Source organism: Ochotona curzoniae, unplaced genomic scaffold (assembly GCF_017591425.1).
Source record: "Ochotona curzoniae isolate NIBS_2020 unplaced genomic scaffold, NIBS_Ocur_1.0 contig_883, whole genome shotgun sequence".
Taxonomy (NCBI): domain Eukaryota; kingdom Metazoa; phylum Chordata; class Mammalia; order Lagomorpha; family Ochotonidae; genus Ochotona; species Ochotona curzoniae.
The window spans coordinates 5,951,700-5,969,797 of NW_024466599.1; the positions used below are offsets into that span (position 1 = coordinate 5,951,700).

At 51.9% G+C, this 18,098-nt stretch overlaps 1 protein-coding gene across 3 annotated transcripts in view; it reads left to right on the top strand.

Moving 5' to 3' along the window:
* Nucleotides 1-14,682: 14,682 nt before the first annotated feature.
* The window catches only part of ATP6V1C2 (ATPase H+ transporting V1 subunit C2), a 39,268-nt gene continuing 35,852 nt past the window's right edge, over nucleotides 14,683-18,098 (top strand). For 2 of the 3 annotated variants that reach the window (XM_040992828.1, XM_040992827.1), the window contains exons 1-2: nucleotides 14,691-14,819; nucleotides 16,277-16,344. In XM_040992828.1, the coding sequence (XP_040848762.1) occupies nucleotides 14,691-14,819; nucleotides 16,277-16,344 (197 nt within the window). Of the gene's footprint in view, nucleotides 14,820-16,276; nucleotides 16,345-18,098 lie in introns of all 3 variants that reach the window. The other variant, XM_040992829.1, reaches the window with a different exon arrangement.

Consider the following 18,098-nt stretch of genomic DNA (forward strand, 5'->3'; position numbering starts at 1 on the left):
TGGATGAGCTCAGCTCTGGTCATTGTAGCAATTTGGGGAATGAATCTATGGATGGAAGATCTTTCTGTATTTCCTTTCTCTGTAAATCTGCCTTTCCAATAGAGGTGAATAAATCTTAGAAAAAAGAAGAGATAAGGAAGAAATGTGTTCTTGCATTGATTCCTAAGCCTGGTGGGCACACATACCCACCACCTTGCCCATCTGCGTGCCCCGCTGAGGCATTGGTGGCCTTCATACCGCTCAGCCCCCCGACACCCATCAGCTCTGAGGTGACCAGCCAGGAGTACCTGCCTAACCCCTCCTGTTCTCAGAACCATCGTTGCCTGTAACCTGCAGAGGGATTGTCCAAACCTTTGTGAGAACAGTAGCAAATGGATTGGTCTTATTTCTGCGGGACAGTGACTGCGTACTTGGTGGCTTGTGACAATAGCCACCAGCTACCTTGCAGCCCTGTGGGGCAGTCTAATCCTGCTGGCTCCTCAGCTCAGGGTGCCAGGCTGGAACAAGGCCGGCCTGCAGGGGAGACTGGGAAAAATCAGCTATCAGCCAAATTTGGTCTTTCCCGGCTGTGGGACCAAGGTTCCCATTTTCCCACTGGCTGGCACTTCACTTCCTTCTGTCCTTTCACCATGGTCCCGCGTATAGAACACAGAAAGAGTGTGGCCAGCCAGCACCTTTCTTTCTGGCCCCTCTTCTGGAGCAGATTAACTCCTTCCAAAGGGTTTATGTGACAGGTTAGGCCTTAACTAGAGGTAAATTGGTCAGTAACCTTAACTACATCTGCAAAATCTTTTCCATCCCAGAACTTAATAAAAGACCTTTCGTGTCCACAGGGGAAGGGATTTTACATGGGTGAAGGTCACCGGGGTCATCTTAAAATCCTACCTGGCACAACTTATGAAATCACCCCCTTTATCATCAACCAGCAACACAAGAGCTTTCCCACTATGGACAAAAGAGGGACTCACTTCCCCCTTCACATAATAGATCCTGGCAGGTGGCAGTTACACAGATTGGCTGCTGGTGTGTACAAACTCCACGTCTGAGTTGATCTGAAATGCATTCAGGAAGTACTGGAACTGTGTGGGTCTAATACTTCCTTTTATTCATGTGGACTAAGACTGTATTCATCCATGCATTCATTCAGCAAGTGTGTGTGGGTATTTTTTTTCTCTATGTGCCAGGCACCAATTAAGCATTGGCCAAGGCACCTGCCTAGGTTGTAAGCTTTTAGAAAGCAGATCCCAAAGGTAATGACACATGTGAACCTGCGCTGTAGAAAACACCTCCACAGGAAAGCGCCGTGTAGGCAGATCCTTCTCCACGTGCTAACGCGGCGTCATCCAGTGTACCAGTTAGATAATGTTAGCAGTTTCCGGGGTACAGCTACTCCTTGCATGTGGATAGTATTCTCTGTTACAACACAATCTTATTTTCTGTCTAATCCGCGTTATGTGGCATGAGAAGCAAAGAGGAAAGTTTGTAGCTAAATTTTTGTCGTTAAGATTTGTTCTGCATGGGGCAGTGCCATGACTCAACGAGTTGATCTTCCACCCTGTGGTGCCAGCATCCCATGTGCTGTTCCACTTCTGATCCAGCTCTCTGCTTGTGGCATGGGAAAGCAACAGAGCATGACCCAAAACCTTAGGACCCTGCATCCTCATGGGAGACCTGGGAGAAGCTCCTGCCTCCTGGCTTCGTATCAGCTCAGCTCCAGCTGTTGTGGCCACTTAGGGAATGACCCAGCAGATGGAAGATCTTTGTCGCTCCTTTTTTCTGTAAATTTGCCTTTCCAATAATAATAATAATAATACATCTTTTTTAAAAAGATTTATTTTTCATTGCATTTAAATTCACAAATGGACATTGATAAAATGAACTATAAAATATATGACCTTAGAAATTCATTGTTTGCTTATCACATCTAAGAGGCAGTTAGTATCTACTGGTTAAATAAATTAATAAGTAAAAAGCAAATAAGTTATGGTCAAGTTAACACAATTACCCTTCACAAATGTTATTTGTAGAAATGTGTTACTATTTTCATTAGTATTATTAATATGGACATTGAACTGTCCTAAATGAACCAGAGTGAGATATGACCTACATCATGGACAAAGTTAAGCAGGACTTTAGATGAAATGAGACTGCTTTTTTTGTCTGCTGTGGTTGGTAGAAGCCGGCATGATGCTAGTCATTATCTTTGTACAAGAAAATAGAACTTAACCAAGCAATCACCCTTCTCTCTCTTTTAAAATGATTCCTATTTTTGGACCCGGTAGCGTGGCCTAGTGGCTAAAGTCCTCACCTTGAACATACCAGGATCCCATATGGGTGTTGGTTCTAATCCCAGCAGCTCCGCTTCCCATCCAGCTCCCTGCTTGTGGCCTGGGAAAGCAGTCGAGGACAGCCCAAAGCTTTGGGACCCTGTACCCGCGTGGGAGACCCGGAAGAAGTTCCTGGATCCTGGCTTTGGATCGGCATAGCATTGGCTGTTGTAGCCACTTGGGGAGTGAATCATCGGATGAAAGATCTTCCTCTCTGTCTCTCCCCCTCTCTGTATATCTGACTTTCCAATAAATAAATAAATCTTAAAAAAAAAATGATTCCTATTTTTAACATTTATTTATTTATTTGAAAGGCAGTTACAGCAAGAATAAGAGACAGAATTCTTTCATCTGCTAATCCACTCCCTTCCCCCCAAATGCTCACAATGACCACGACTGGGCCAGGCTGAAAGCAGGAGTCAGGAGCTTCATCTGATCCATGTGGGGGCCAGGAACCCACATGTGTGGGTCATAACTGCTGCCTTTCTAAGTGCAATCGCAGGAAGCTGTGTTGGAAGCAGAGCAGCTACAAATCTGTGCTCTAGTACGGGCTGCCCATGTCACAGTCTGAGGCTTCACTCACTGTGCCACAAGGTCAGCTCCTCCTTTTCCATTCATCTTTCAGGCTGGCTGAGCATTTAGTGGTCAGTTGTTAAACCCCCCCCGAACATCAGAAGTCCAAGGCTGGATAGGATGTTGCTCATCCCCATTGACAAGGTGTTTGGGAGGGAGACTGATAATGCAGGTGGTTTGGGCTGTCCAGGAGACTGCTCAGACTTGACCATGAAGCCCCGCCCTGAAACAGACTGCATTGAGAGTCTACGCCTTTGGAGTACACTTCCTCCTTCCACCACACGCCTACACGTTGTATAAACACCAAGTACAAATGTGCGCGCATTTCCAGTCTCTTTGGAAGGAGTCACTTTGGGTCATGTAATGCACAAAATCCTCTGAATAAGAGCATTGTCAGCTGTTCACCCAGAGTCAACACGGCCTAATCCCCCTGGAGAATACAGGGTGGCCCCAGGCCCACTTCCGTGTGGAGTGCTCATCCCAGCCTCGGCCTTGGGGATGAAATTGTCAGCTGACATTGTGACAGCAAGCCAGTTCATCCCATGGAAAATCACCATGCCTGATTGTGGGGCCTCCCACACACTGTCCTTGGTTAACTTCTGACTAGACACCAACATGAGTGAACGATCAGCTTTCTAACAGCGTTTAGGGAGATCGACATGTGACCAGCAAATGAAAGTTACTGATTTGGAAAAGAGGTAATTCCACAGATGCCCTGTCCAGGGCCCTCAGGGCTCTCAAACCACCTGCCCCTTGGAAACAGAGATGAGAGCGAGAGTGGATGTGCACAGGATCTGTGCAGTCTCCCAAAGGGGTCAGCCCGTAGGTGGCTCCCTGCCCAGCCATCGCAGCCATTTGCAGAATAAACTCAGAAATGAAAACTCCCACTCTCTTGTCTCTCTTCCTGCTCCTCACTGTCATGCTACCTTTCAAATAAATACATTTATTTTAAAACCCAGAGCAGAAAATAGTCACACAAATGCATTTAACAATAGCCTAGTATTTGGAATATATGAAGAACGCCTAGGATTCAATAATGAGGAAATAAACAGTCCAATAAAAAATACATTAATGACCAATAAGCACAGTAAAATGTTCTCTCCGTGATTAGTCACCAGGAAAATACAAACTAAAACCAGAAGGACTGTCATCTCACACAGAGGTAAAACAGCTAAAATGCAAAGTTCCTGCAGGACCAAGAGTTGTACCAGAGGATGTATTCACACAACACCAACAGGTGTATGAACAAATGGGACACCATAGGGAATTATCTACGTGAATTTAACATGTGTACATCCTCTAGCCCAGCGGTTTCACTCATTGACACATAAGCAATAGAAAGGTGTACATTTCTACAAGGATACTTAGGAAAGTTCATGAAAATAAAGTTAAAAACGAAGCTGTTTTTAGTGAGAAGAAATGCTGAGCCCATAGATTCTTTTTTTTTAAGTGATTTTTATTGGAAAACAGATTTATAGAGAGGAGAGACAGAAAGATCTTCCATCCACTGGTTTACTCCCAAAATGGCCACAACAGCTGGAGCTGGATTGGTCTGAAGCCAGAGTCCAGGAGCTTCTTCCAGGTCTCCCACATGGGTAGAGTGTTCCAATGCCTTGGGCCTCCTCCACTGCTTTTCCAGGTCGTAAACAGGGAACTGGATGGGAAGTGGAACTAGAACAAGCACTCATATGGAATCCTGGCTCTTACAAGAGGAGGATTAGCCAATTGAGCCATCGTGCCAAGCCTGAGCACATGAATTCTTGTACCATGATACTCAAATCAACATTATTTATCATAGCCCAAAGGTTAAAACAGGCCACTGGAACACACCATGGCACACCAGACAGTTAATTCCACCCACCAGTGACAGGTACTAATGAGAACATAGCACTTAAGTCTACGACGGGCCAAGCCAGGAGACTGTGTGGAAGTCAAGAGGGCAGCATCTTTGGGAAGTGGATGGGGACAACGTCTGGACATTCCAGCCACCCTGGATGTCCACTTTCCAGCCACAGCTGATGACTCCACGGGAATTCGGACTTGTGATTTAACAAGTTCTAGATGTAAAATGTTTTTAAAAAGACTTTTTTGTTTTCATTTGAAAGGCAGACTTTATAGACAGAAAAGGAGACACAGAAAGGTTTTCTGTCTGCTGGTCTACTTCCTAAATGGTCGCAACAGTCAGAGATGAGCTGATCTGAAGCCAGAAGCCAGAAACTTCTTCCGGCTTTCCTGCTTGGATAAACAGGTCCAAGCACTTGGGGCATCCTCCACTGCTTTCTCAGGTTGTAAGCAGGAAGTTGGATCAGAAGTGGAGCAGCCAAGACATGAACCAGTACCCATATGGGATACTGGCACTAACAGGCAGAGGATTAGCCTGTTGAACCACCATGCCAGTCCCAAGATGTACAATTTGTTCTCTTTTCTGTTATCCTAAATAATATTCATTTTAAAGCGCTTTTTAAATTTTAACTTTTATTTATTTGAGAGACAGAGCAAGACAACTTCCCTCTGCTAACTAACTTCCCAAGCCATAGCCAAGACCTGGGAGCTTAATCCTGGTCTCCCATGTGGTGGCACAGGGACCTGGACACTCGGCACAGGTCCAGCTGGGGTGCCGTGGCTAGAGGGCACGGCTCCACTTGCACAGGCTAGTCCTGGCCTGGACTTGCCCAGGTTCCCGGGTCCTGCCACTTCCTCCGAGAGAATGCTGCTCCTTGCAGGAGACGTTTCAGCTCTGCTCGCCCCCGTTTTTATGTTTTTGCCTTCCATATTGGAACCTTGGCTTTGGGAGATTGTCCCCTTGTCACCCGGAGCACAAAGCATGTGCCATAGACACCTCTGTTTCCAAGTAAATGGGCAAGCATGGCAGGGAACAGGGAGGACAGTGACCAAGTGGATGGCACAGGATGCAGGAAGTGGTAGTGGCTGGGAGGGAGCCCAGCAACCAGGGAAGAAGGCTGAGGCTTGTTTGCCAACCTAGGGAGGGAGGACCAGTGGGACAGCTGGTCATAGGGAAAGGAAACTCTGTGGGTGGCCCCTGTCCACTCAGAGCACCTAAGGCGCGAGGCTCCCAGCATGCTCTGCGATGGAGGAGATGGTGGGAACAGGTGACACCTCAATGTAACCAGAAGGAGATTTGGGTATTTGCTGGCAGTTTCTGACACAGGAGCTTCTAAGACCCCTGGCATCTGGGCAGTACTAAGAGTTTCTTTTCCCATGTGAAAAGGGTGACTTTGCATAGGCCCAGGAGAGTTTAATCTGAAGAATTAGTCAGAAAGGTTAAGGCTGGGTTAGAAAGCTGGGACTTTCAAACAACCTATCCCACTCCTGCCCCACACCAACACACACTCACACACACACACACACACACACACACACACACACACACACACACACACACACACACCTCTGGGACTGAATGTGATTAATCACGCCTTGGCACCAAAACCTCCAGGACCATCCCACTAGGTTCCGTAAGGCCCCTGAGGATGAGACCTGAGGAAGTGGGCCTTAGGCACTCCCCACCTCATTTCTTACCCCTGTTGTCCTTCCACGGGGCTCCTGCTGAGTTGAATCTCTAGAGTAAACCAACAACACTGAGCTCTGTGAGCCTGAGCCCTTTAGCAAACTCTGCAGCCTCAGGAAGGGGAGCTGGGGAGGGGACAGGGTCTGAAGGCAGCACGGGGTGGATTTAGGGTTGCAGGGAGCACGCTGGGACGGGTGATATCTACCATGGACAGTGTGCTGGGGCTGAACCTGTGGCAGGGGTGGGGAGGCGGTGGTCTGTGTACCTCGAAAGGGACCCAACTACACGGGCGAAGGGCCTGGCTGGCAAAGCACCAGGGCTCCCAAGGAGGAGGCAGTCACCTGCAGGGGGAAGAACAGGAAGCCTTGCTGGCTGAATCACTCCCAGGAGTGGGAGGGGGCGGTGGATCTCAGTCACTCCCCTGCAGGAAGTGCCCCAAGATCAAGGTCTGGTCCAGGGTGAGCGCTCCACAGGTGTTTGATGACTAGGTGAAGGTGAAGGGCCAGTGGCCTCAGGGCAGGACAGTGAGAGATACTGATGACAGGTGATGAGGGTTCCCTGGAAAGGTGGCCTGGCCTGGGGCCAGCTTTGCTGACACAGGTGCCTGGGATTGTCAGAGGGCACAGGGAGGCCCAGGTGCTAAGGGAGGAGGGCTCCAGCGGGAGCTGTGTTAGAGGGGGGCACAGTGGGAGGTGGGCACGAAAGGGCGAGACAGGTGGGCAGTGGAGCGATGGTGGGACTCAGGCGCTCTTCCAGGTGTGGCCAGAGAGTAGACAGCCCTGAGCGTGGGAGACGCAGCGGTTGAGGCTGGAGTTGGCAGTGGCCGTGGCAATCTGCAGCCACTTCTTCCTGAGCTGGGGAGAAATCTTCAGGGGAGGGGGGCTGATGGGATCCATGCGTTCATTCACTCATACCTTCCCTTGGAAAAAATCTGCTGTCCATCAGTTTTAGCTCTTGGGGACATACAGACACACACCGAGAGACACACATGCATACATGCACAGAAAGACATACATGCAAATACACAGGTGCGCACATACACACAAGAGACACACAGAAATGCATACACACAGTGTCACAGACACATTCAGAGTTACACACAGACACACACAAACCCATAGATACACATACCCACAGACACACAAAGGCACATGCAGTTATAGCACACACTGAGACATGTACACGGATACACATGCAGACATATGCTCACATACCGATGCACACAGAGACACGCAGAGACATACAGTCACATGCACAGACACACATAGACACGTGCAGACACACACCCTCCTCCCTTCTTGGCAGGGGCACCGGGGTCTGCAGGTTGGTAGGTGCCTTGGGGAGTGCAGTTCCAGGTGGCATGATGATGATGTGATCGGGTACCTGGCGGGGAGGGCTGGGGTTCTCACTGTGGTGTCCTTAGGTTGGACCAGGACAGGTGGATTGTACCCTCATCAGAGCTAGCTGCAGGAGGGCACCCAGGGAGGAAGAGGGATGCTGGTTGGGCAGACAGACAGCATTTCCCACACAATTGCAGTGGCTGTCATGGTGTTCCTTCCCCAATGCTGGTCACCTCAACATGCCTCATGATCCAGGAGGTGACACGTGTTGGGAAGAATTTCAGCTTTCAGGGTGTCTGTCACAATGCTCCCAGAATCTCAAATGTCAGCCATGCTTACCTTCACTGGCAGTTATGTTATGGCCATACTCATTGCATATTTATCAAGTAATTGAATATCTGATTGATACACTTACTAGATATCTAAAAGAAAAATGTATCAAAATAATGAACAGAATTCACTTTTTAACAGACACACACCGGCAGGCCACTCCGTGCCAGGCACTGTGTTGGGCATTGTTGCAGAGACAAGGGACACAGTGCTCCTGCTCCCAGCACAGCAATGGAGACGGGTGAGGGGGCAGGGCCGCACCCTCCTGCGCCAGGGAGGGAGCTAGCCTTGGTGTTGGAGCGAGACAGGCCAAGGCTGAGGGCCACACACAGCTGGTTACAGCTGTGGCCAGGGCTGAGGGCCACACACAGCTGGTTCCAGAGGTCGGTTGTATGTGCGCTGGCTGTTTGTTTGGTGGTACCTTTCCCAGTGTGACTCTGCCACAGCTTGCTTTTTCACACAGGTGTATGGGATATAAGCCACAGGTGACGTGGTGCAGCAGGTGTACTGTGCCAGTAAGTACATTGTCAGTATTCATAGAGTATGCAACCTCAGGCACAATTTCAGGAGGTTTTCCTCACCCCACAGATACTCCAACCCCGTGAGCAGCCATTCTTTGTATTGTTCCTAGGGCTCTGACCCAGGCTCCTCTGGAAGCACTGGGCTTAGGCATTGCCATTCCTCACACGTCTTCCCAGAACTCATCCTGTTTCCCTGGCAACAAGGCAGCCACCTATGTTGATCAGATACCTCCTTGCACTTTCTCCTAAGTGGGAGGAACAAGCAGAGGGTAAGGAACAGGGCACTGTCTCCTGCAACGTTTCAGCAGGACAGTTTGAGGCCCTGCAGGAAAGCGTTGCTGCTCGTGACCCTGGCCACAGGCTCATTTACCTGTCTGAAAGGTTTCTGCACACATCGGACACAGCGCGGAGTTGAGCACCACACTCTCCCAACAAAGTCCATCTCTGTGGCTTCTCCCATCAGGAATGCAGTGCAGTGCAGGGCAGGGGACCATGGGGGGCACATGCAGTGAAGGCTGCGACCCTGGGGCAGCTGCAGGTGGATCCTATCCCTGGAGAAGGGGTCATGGCATGGGGGCATGCACTGTGGCATAGCAGGCTGAGCTGCTGCTTACACCACCAACATTCCATATCAGAGAGCTGGTTCTAATGCCGATTCCAGTCCTGGTTCGAGTCCCGGATGTGCCCTTTGCCATCCAGCTTCCTGTTCATGCTTCTGGGAATGCAGCAGAAGATGGACCCAACCACTATGCAGCAGAGCCGAAGCTTAGGCCGCCACTGGGGTATGAGAACAGAGCAAGGGAGAAAGCGCTGGAGCGGCAAGCAGCAGCCTGGACTCGATGCTGGCCAGTGTGGGGGCTGGGCAGAGGAAGCAGCATCCTCTGCAGTGGGAGGCAGGGTGAGTTCCAGAGGGTAGAGATGTGTGGAGGGACAGGAAGAGGGATGGAGCAGGGGGCTGCCCAGTCACATGGTGAGTAGGGTGGGAATGTGACCAGGGAGCCTGTGGCTTACACAGTGATCACACAAGGATGAGGACATTAGTGACCCCAAGGCAGAAAGGGGTGGCAGAAAAAGATGGACATATCTAGATACTCTGTATAATCCAACAGCATAACATTATCATGTAATCAGTGGATTAACCATTTGAGAATAAGTGGAAGGCACCATGGTCCTTTACTGCCTCATAACTCAGTCCTGGGAGCACCCATTTCCCCAAGGCTTTCTTGGTGAACAGAGCCTTCTTTCTCTCTCTCTCCCTCTCTCTCTCTATCACGTAGGCCGTTGCCCAACCACAATGACCACCCAGTAGCTCAGGACTCTTTCCAGATTCTTCCCCATTTTTGAGATTCCCTCTTCTGTGGGAGAATCCTGGCTCCTGGCGTGTATCCATTGGAGTCAAGGAGATACCAGGGAGCAGTGTCAGATTTGCTCACACTGCCATGCAGAGCGAGCTACCAACTGGTGCTCAGTATTTATAGGGTTATTTCAAGTCAAGTTTATGTAAAGTGAAATAAATAAATCTTGAGTGTTGAACTTGGTGTGTTCAATTCAAAACATACATTCATATATCTGCCCTTGACTGTGCTCGGGGCCAGGTGACTTGTCTCCTTGGGCCTATTTCCTCCTCAGGGCATTTCTGGAGTGTTTCTGCTTCCTCATGCGTGCGCCACCAACCTGCCCCATGTTTTGCATTCATGGCTTTTAACTTGGCTGTAGTCTGAACTCAAACTCAAGTTTATTGTTGCACCCGGCCACAGGGCCTTGTAGGCACAGGTGGATGGGTGGGCGGGAGCCTGGTCAAATGAGGGCGGGGTTTCTCCTTGACTGTGGACCTTCGGGTAGAGATGCCACGAGAATTCCCACACCTTATGTTTTCTCTCAAAAAATGACAACCATAATGATGGCTGATGACTGTGTTAAAGTCACGAGAAGGATTTTTTTTTAACTGAAAGAGAAAACATAGATCAAAGTACTTTCTAGTTACTTAGGAGAAAAAAAAAATTTTTTTTAATAGCTATAACGTGCCAGCCCAGACATGTGAAACCCTGAAGAGCGACTTGGAGAGGTAGAGGGAGCGAGAAGTGCCGGGCACTTCACTGGGGGCTCTCTCCAGGAGTGTTCTCTGCTCTCAGCCTCACGCTGAAAGGCGGGCAGGCTCAGCCACGAACCTGGATCTCAGGGAGGGTGACAGCTTATCTGATTGTCCAGCTGCACAGACCCATCTGTTCTCACAAAAGGCCGATCTGTTCTTACAGTGCCTTGGGACAGCACTGCTCACAGGTTTCCCTCCTGCTGAGCTGTTTCTAGAGAAATGCCCTCCGCCCGCCCCTCATCCTGCTGGGCCTGTCACCAGCCCAGGCTCTCTCCTGCACAGGCCTTGTGTCTCAATGCCTGGCACATGCCACATTTAGGCACTCTCAAGTTCATCAGCCTAGGAGGACACAAGGCCCATGGTGGCATTCGCTCCCTGCCTTTGTTCTCAGGAGGAGGTAGGATTCATTAGGAACACGGTTGTGTGTGTGTTTCATAGCCCGGGCAGTATTTTGAAGCAGTGATCAATGCCCACAGAGGTTTTCAGCAGCAGGTTCAGATAGGTTGGGGTTGTGTCAGGAGAGAACAGAAATGAAGTGCAGCCTCTGGTGATAGAGGGAAAACACTTTCCTTCCATTGCAGGATGTTGTGTTATGATGTTCCAAGATGAAGAGGTGGCAGGTGCCACAACTTCCTGGTGACTTTGCACCAATGTCTTTGTATTAAAGATCCGTCTCACTTTGCAGGGAAAGTGGCAGGAAGAGCACCCAGCATCTCACAGCTGACCACTATATTTGAGAACTGCACATCTTGCCATCTGGGCAAGCCTCTCTCTCAGCTGTCCAACAAAGCATCTTTATTTGGCTTTGAATATGACTCAACTTCTGAGCTGTGGCCAATGTCTGATAACGCTGCATTGTCCCTTACAGATAAGATACATCTGTTATTTTTTTTTAATCTCTAAAAACAGACAACAGCAGGATGCCACACTTTATTATACACCTGTCAGCTCCATTCCTCAACCAAGGACACAGCCATACTCATGCATATGCATTAAAAGTCACAAGAGAATCTGAGTGTTGATATTGCTTATTTTCAGATTGTGAAATTTTGCAGGTTATTTGAACTTTCTTCTGTATATTTTTCTGCTTTCCCAATTCTTTATAAGAAATGTGGAACTACTTTTACATTCAGCAAAACAAGACACCAATAAGAAATTGCTTGAGAAGGCGGTGCAATAGCCTAGCAGCTAAAGTCCTTGCCTTGAACGCGTCAGGATCCCATATGGTTTTGTTCCCAGCAGCCCTGCTTCCTATTCAGCTCCCTGCCTGTGGCCTGGGAAAGCAGTCGAGGACAAACCCAACCCTACACTCACATGGGAGACCAGGAAGGAGCTCCTGGCTCCTGGCTTCTGATCAGCTCAGCTCGGCTGTTGCAGCTGCTTGGGGAGTGAATCATTGGAGGGAAGATCTTCCTTTCTGTCTCTCCTTCTCTCTGTATATCTGACTTCGCAAGAAATAATAATAAAAAAATCTTTTAAAAATAATAAATCGAGAGAGACAGAGAGAGACAGAGAGAGAGAGAGAGAGAGAGAGAGAAATCGCTTGGGAAAGGCAAAGGAACTCCAAAGGCCCAAGCTACTGCAAGTTCTGATGAATAAAGTTTTTAGATTCTGTGTCGGGAATCTGAGGACAGCAGGACCGAAGGGGTCCTCACGTTTTTTGGCTCCGATTCTTCATGAAATAAAGCAGGGAGAGGGGTCAGGCTTAAGGATGGAAGAGGACAGTCACTAAACTAAGCGTGCTGGCCAGGCTGCCAAAAGCCAGGTTCAGGGTCCTGAACTTGGAAGTGATGGAAGGGACACAGCTGCTCCCTCGGCGTGAGCCAGGGACAAAGACATTAGCTTGACTAAAGCCAGTTGTGTGACCCAGCACCACGAGGCCAGCGTTCTTGGCCAGCCCGGGGTGTGTCCCTAAGCAAGATCTGCCCCCAGCTTCAAGCCCAGGGGAGCCCACCTGGCTCCGCTCCCAGCTGGCCACGCCCTCTACCTGCACCCAGGTTTCCACATCCTCGGGTTTCAGGAGTCCTCCCTCCCTTGTCGCAAGGTGTCGCAAGGGCCGACTGACTAATGGTGACAGTGGTGTGCGGCGCAGGTGTGGATCCGTCTGTCAGTCCCAGCGCTTCCTGACCTCAGAGTCTGGGTCTGGGGCTTCTAGTGCCGCCGCGTGCGGGGCTGGGGGGCCCAGCACTATCCCTTCGGATCCGACAGCATCCCCAAGACTCAGGGGGACAGATGAGGAATTCGCCCTACTCGGGAGGGCGAGGCTGTTCCCTGGGCAGCACCTGGGAAGCCGTGGGTCACAGGTGCCCTGGCGTCTCCCGCAGGCCAGAGCAAAGGGTCTCGGGGTTGACCGCCGGCTAATATCGCCCCAGGCTGCGAGCCGCACCCATCCCCGATCCCGCGCAGCCCCGCAGCCGCGGCCACGGCGTGGGGGCGCGCCGGGGAGTTTCCTGAGCGACCCGCGCCCACGCCGACGGGAAGGGCTTCGTTTCCCTCTGCAGGTGCGTTCCACAGTGTCGGGGAACCTGTTGCGTCGCTTTCCACACGGCAACCCCTGTCTCGGACTCGGTCCTCGGGAACAGCCGCGCGCAGGTGACTCCCGAGGAAACGCGGCAGGGCGCCGGGGTGGGGTCTCCCGCGCGTCTTCCCAGGCTCCACCCCGCACGGACTCGGCGGAGCGGTGGGCCTGGGGGCGCTTGAAACCTCGGGGCCCAGCTGGCTAGCTGCTCGTTGCCTGCCCGTAGCCCGCCGCACGACGCCCCGCGTCTGCTCCCTGGGTCCGGGGTTCCAACCTGGTGGGACTCGGGGAGGCTGGCGGCTCGTATGCAAATGCCCGGCGGGGCGGGGGCCGCCTGCCGCGCCTGGGATAAAAGGCGGGGCGGAGCGCGCGGGGCCGCAGAAGCCGCTGCCTCCCGGGAGCCGGCCGAGCATTCCGGCCCTGCGCGCCCCGCCGCTCCGGGTAAGGACGCGCAGCGGGGTTGGGGTCCGGGCTGCGGGGTCCTCACGAGGCTGGGGGCGCGTCCCCGGAGACCGACGCCCGAGCCTTCTGGAGTGGGTCGTGGGCAGCCAGCGGCCACTCTCCGCGCGTTTCGTGGATCTGGCAGGTGGCATCTCCCCGGCGCCGCGCGGGGCTCTGGCGGCGGAAAGGAGCTGCGTTTGGCCTGCCTAAGGTGGGCTCAGAGAGATTCGAGTCCAGAGGAGAAACGGCCCCTGGGGGAAATCTCGCACGATATATATATGTATATTTAAACCCTGTTTTCCTCCCTGGTCCAGAGACGCACTCCGCGAGGCCTAGGGCCGCTAAGGAACGAGGGTGGGCGCGTCCGAACGACCTTGCGAGTGGCCTTTGGGACCGTTCTGAGTCCGGGGCCCGTGGGCAGTCAGCGGGTTTGGCGGGGCGCACTCCTTGCGCTGAGGGATGAGGAGCCTGGAGGCCTCTTTCCTCTTTTCGCTTTTTGAGAGAATAGTTCGTCTGAAGTTTGTCAGGCTGAAATCAGGCTCAGGTGCGGCGGGTGCAGCCCGCTGTGAGGCTTCTGTGGCTCCCCCCCCCCCTTCCTGCGTCCCTCATGGTGCATCTTGGAAAGAAGACCCGGGCAGGCCTGTCCAGCGGTTGCCCAGCGCCGGCTTTGGGCGCCGGAGGGAGAGGGGATGGGGAGAGGACGTGGTCCTTCCTCCTTCTCTGCCCTTCAAACCGGCCCCAGCCACCCTGGGGTGGTGGAGCTGCGGGGCTCCGGAGATCCTATGGCCTCTGGGTTCAGATAAGCGCGGCGCTTTGAATGGACAGACGGCGTCGTTGGAGGCGAGGGCTTTGAGCTGGGAGGTGGGCGAGGCCGGGGAAGGGGTCGGGAGAGGGCGCCTGCTGTAAGGGAGGATCGGGGCAGAGCGCGCTCTGACTCCGCTCCCCCACCCCCCACGCCGCCGTCTCTCTGCGCCCGCCCGCCGGGGGTCGCCAGTGATTGCAGCTGAGGAGACTGGACCATGTCCGAGTTCTGGTTGATATCAGCCCCCGGCGATAAGGAGAATCTCCAAGCCCTGGAGAGGATGAATACCGTGACATCCAAGTCCAACCTGTCCTACAACACGAAATTCGTTATTCCTGACTTCAAGGTACATCCCCTGGGGGGAGAGGGGGAGGAAGAGGAGAGAAGCCGGCTGTGGAGGAGGGAGGGATGGAGATGGCAGGTCTACCCGGAAGGAAGGTAGCAGGTGAGAGTGAGGGAGCTGGGACAAATCTATAGCTAAGGGGACCCGGAGCAGAAGTTGGTTCTGTTGCCCTGGATTTGCTGCAGCACATGTGACCTTGGACTGTTCCCATCACACTGGTGACAAGGTCCTGGGTGGGGGCTTCAAAGAAGATGGTAGGGTGTCACCCACACTCACCACCATCTAAGAACTCCAGCCTGGAGCTGAGACAGGCAGGCTTGGGGTGTGTTCAGCCTGTGGTTGCACTGTAGCATTGGATGCAGAGTGGCGGGACCAGAAGGCCTCCAGTTTAGCTGGAGAGCAGGGGCTGGAGGTAATGCCCCCTCCCCCAACCTGATCTGATAACATGGGATACTTGTTGAAGAGAGGCAAGGTGTGTGTGGTCCTGTCCCTTAACGGGGAACAGACACTTGAGGAAGACGCAGAGGGTCTTGGGGAAGCAGCAGCTGGGGTAGAGCCACACAGGTGCAGCGCATCCTAGGGGCGGCAGAGGCAGGCCTCAGAAATTACAGCTGGCTAATCCCCACTAAAGTCTGGATTCTCCCTGCAGTTAGGGAGGCTGCTGCATCTGCCAACAGCTGGGTGTGGGCAGCCAGGTCCGTCACCTGGGAAGATGGCAGAGTTGGTGCGTGGCTGCCTCAGGCTCTGAACCCAGACCAGGTCCCCTTGTACAGCCTGCGCTGCTTGCTTGCTCAAAGGGCACCGTGAGGGCCAGGAAGTCAGGCAGCCACTTGTCATTTTGCTGGTGTGAGGCTCCCCAGGGCACAGAGCTGCAGAAAGCATGGTGCGTGAACTTCAACCTGCTGGAGGCGCCCAGGGCGCCACCGTTTTCCAATTCCTCTTGAGGATCTGCTTGAGGTTATCTTATGGTACTAAATGGACCTTTCTGATTGGGAGAACAGACCTTTGGGTATAATCTGAGCTGGGTATAATCTTGCAACGGCTCCCAAACCTGAAGAGCAGGTCGTGGACCCTGCAAACAGAGGAAGGCAATGGTGAAGGGCGGAGTGGGTAGCAGGCCTGCTGTCCCCAATAGAACGGGAAAGGCAAGCTGTGGTGACCCGGGAGAGGAAAGACTTTTAGAAACAACGGCTTGTTGACCTTGCTCGCTCGGGCATCTCTGGATCCATCACGCAGATAGGAGACAGCCATTGTAAGAGCACAGGGAGCCAGCGCCAAGGAGTGACCTAACAGACCCTCCTGTGGCAAGCTGCGAGTTTATCAAAAGACTCCTGCATCAAGAGCTTGCTGTTGGCCGAGAGCAGCCAGCTGCAGATGCGTCGGAGTCACCTGTGTTGTGGCCAGGCTGTGGCCCCCCTCCTCACTTCTGTGGACCCCTGACTTCTTTCTGATCTGTCTAGGTGGGGACCTTGGATTCCCTCGTGGGTCTCTCTGACGAGCTGGGGAAACTGGACTCCTTTGCTGAAAGGTAATTTTTTTTTGTTTTGTTTACTGCATACAAGTGAGCATTCCACCTTGTGGTCAGAGGACACAAGGTTCCTGCTATGGCTGTACAGAACCTGTGTCAACCCAAGACTGAAAATCCGGGGACTCGCAGGTGGATCTGCCTGGGGGGCCGGGTGGGGTCGGCAAGAACCTGCCAGGTGCCTCCTGCAGTTTCAGTTGCCAGAGGCGGCATTTTCCAAGGGCTGCCTGTGGCCCAGAAGGTCATGCGAAGCTGAAGCCTCATGGGAGACTGTGGTGTTTCCCCAACAAGGCTGTGTTTTTGCAACATAGGCAATTAGTAAAAAAAACAAACAAAAAATTCACCTTACAAAAGGAAAGATACACAGTGAAACTCAGTTCTGCTCTCTCCCCTCTCTCATCCCTCCTTTCAAGGCAATGATTATGCAAATTCCCAGGCGAGCCCTCCAAGGGTCGCCTGCCTGTGTGCCAGTAAGTATGCATGTGACCTTGAAAGCGATGGTAGACAGGCATGCCTTCTGCATCTTGCCTGCTATTTTTCATCACGGCTCTTAGAGGCAGCTTTATGTCAGTCCCCAAGTGCATGGTTCCCATCCTCGCTGTGGCCTCATCTGTTTGGAATGTCCTTGTCTTTTCATGTCCCTTCGCTGCTGCTCTGTGCACCTGCAGGAGTGGAATAATGAAAAGTGGGGATGCTGGCTACAGAGTACCTGCCGGTCAAAGTTCCCTCCCAGCGGGGTCAGCTCCCATTGGCACTTCCACCAAAACTGGCTGGGGGTCTGCTCATATCTTAAGATCACTGTTCAGCCATAACAATTTGTAGATCGTTGAGTAGCATGAAAAAGGAAATTATGTCACTCAGACATAACCATAGTTAATGGTGTTTGCAATCAGTACTTACAATTGTTTTAACATGTTATTCACACAAATTGTAATAAAAGTAAGGCCACAGTGTGTTTTGTAACTTGGTTTTCCTTCACCTTTTGAATTCTTTTTTTTTTTCCTTTGAAAGACAGAGCAACAGAGATGGAGGGACAGATACAGAGATCTTACATGTACTTCACAGTTGGCTGCAATGACAGGGCTGAAGCTATCAGAAGCTAGGAGCCAGGAGCTCCATCTGGACCTCTCACATGGGTAGCAGGGATCCAAGGACCTTGATCACTTTCCACAGTTTTTCCCAGGCCTGTGGCAGGGAGCTAGATTGGAAACAGAGCAGTTGGGACTCGAACTGGTGCCCACATGGGGATGCCAGCGTCACAGTCAGTAGCATTCCCTGCGATACTTCAGTGCTGGCCTCAGGTGCAGGTGCAGAGCCTCACCTCTAGGCTCGTGGACCACTGTCTCCACAGAAGGCAGTTCTTAAGTAATAATAACAACAAAGTCTTGCTTTGCTACAGCTGAAAATCTGTTGTTTAACAAGTATTTTCATGCCATTAAAAAGTATCTACAATTGAAACAGTCATAGCAGGCCAGGACTAAGTCCTCAGTGCAGTGCTCAGACCAGCGCTCCTCTCTGCTCCCGAACGCTGTGGGGTCTGGAGCACGTCCTTTCCCTCTTCCCAAGGGAATGCTGCTATGGCTGCTTCCAGCTTTTCCAGTGCATTTGTAAGGAACATGTGTAATAAGCAATTTCAATAAGCAAATGTGGAGAATTGTTAATACTGAAACAGGTGCCTTGGGCAGAAATTTGGGCTTTCTGTATTGTTCTGTCATGTTCCCAGCATGGGGGCGCTGGTGGTCAGCTGCACGTGCATG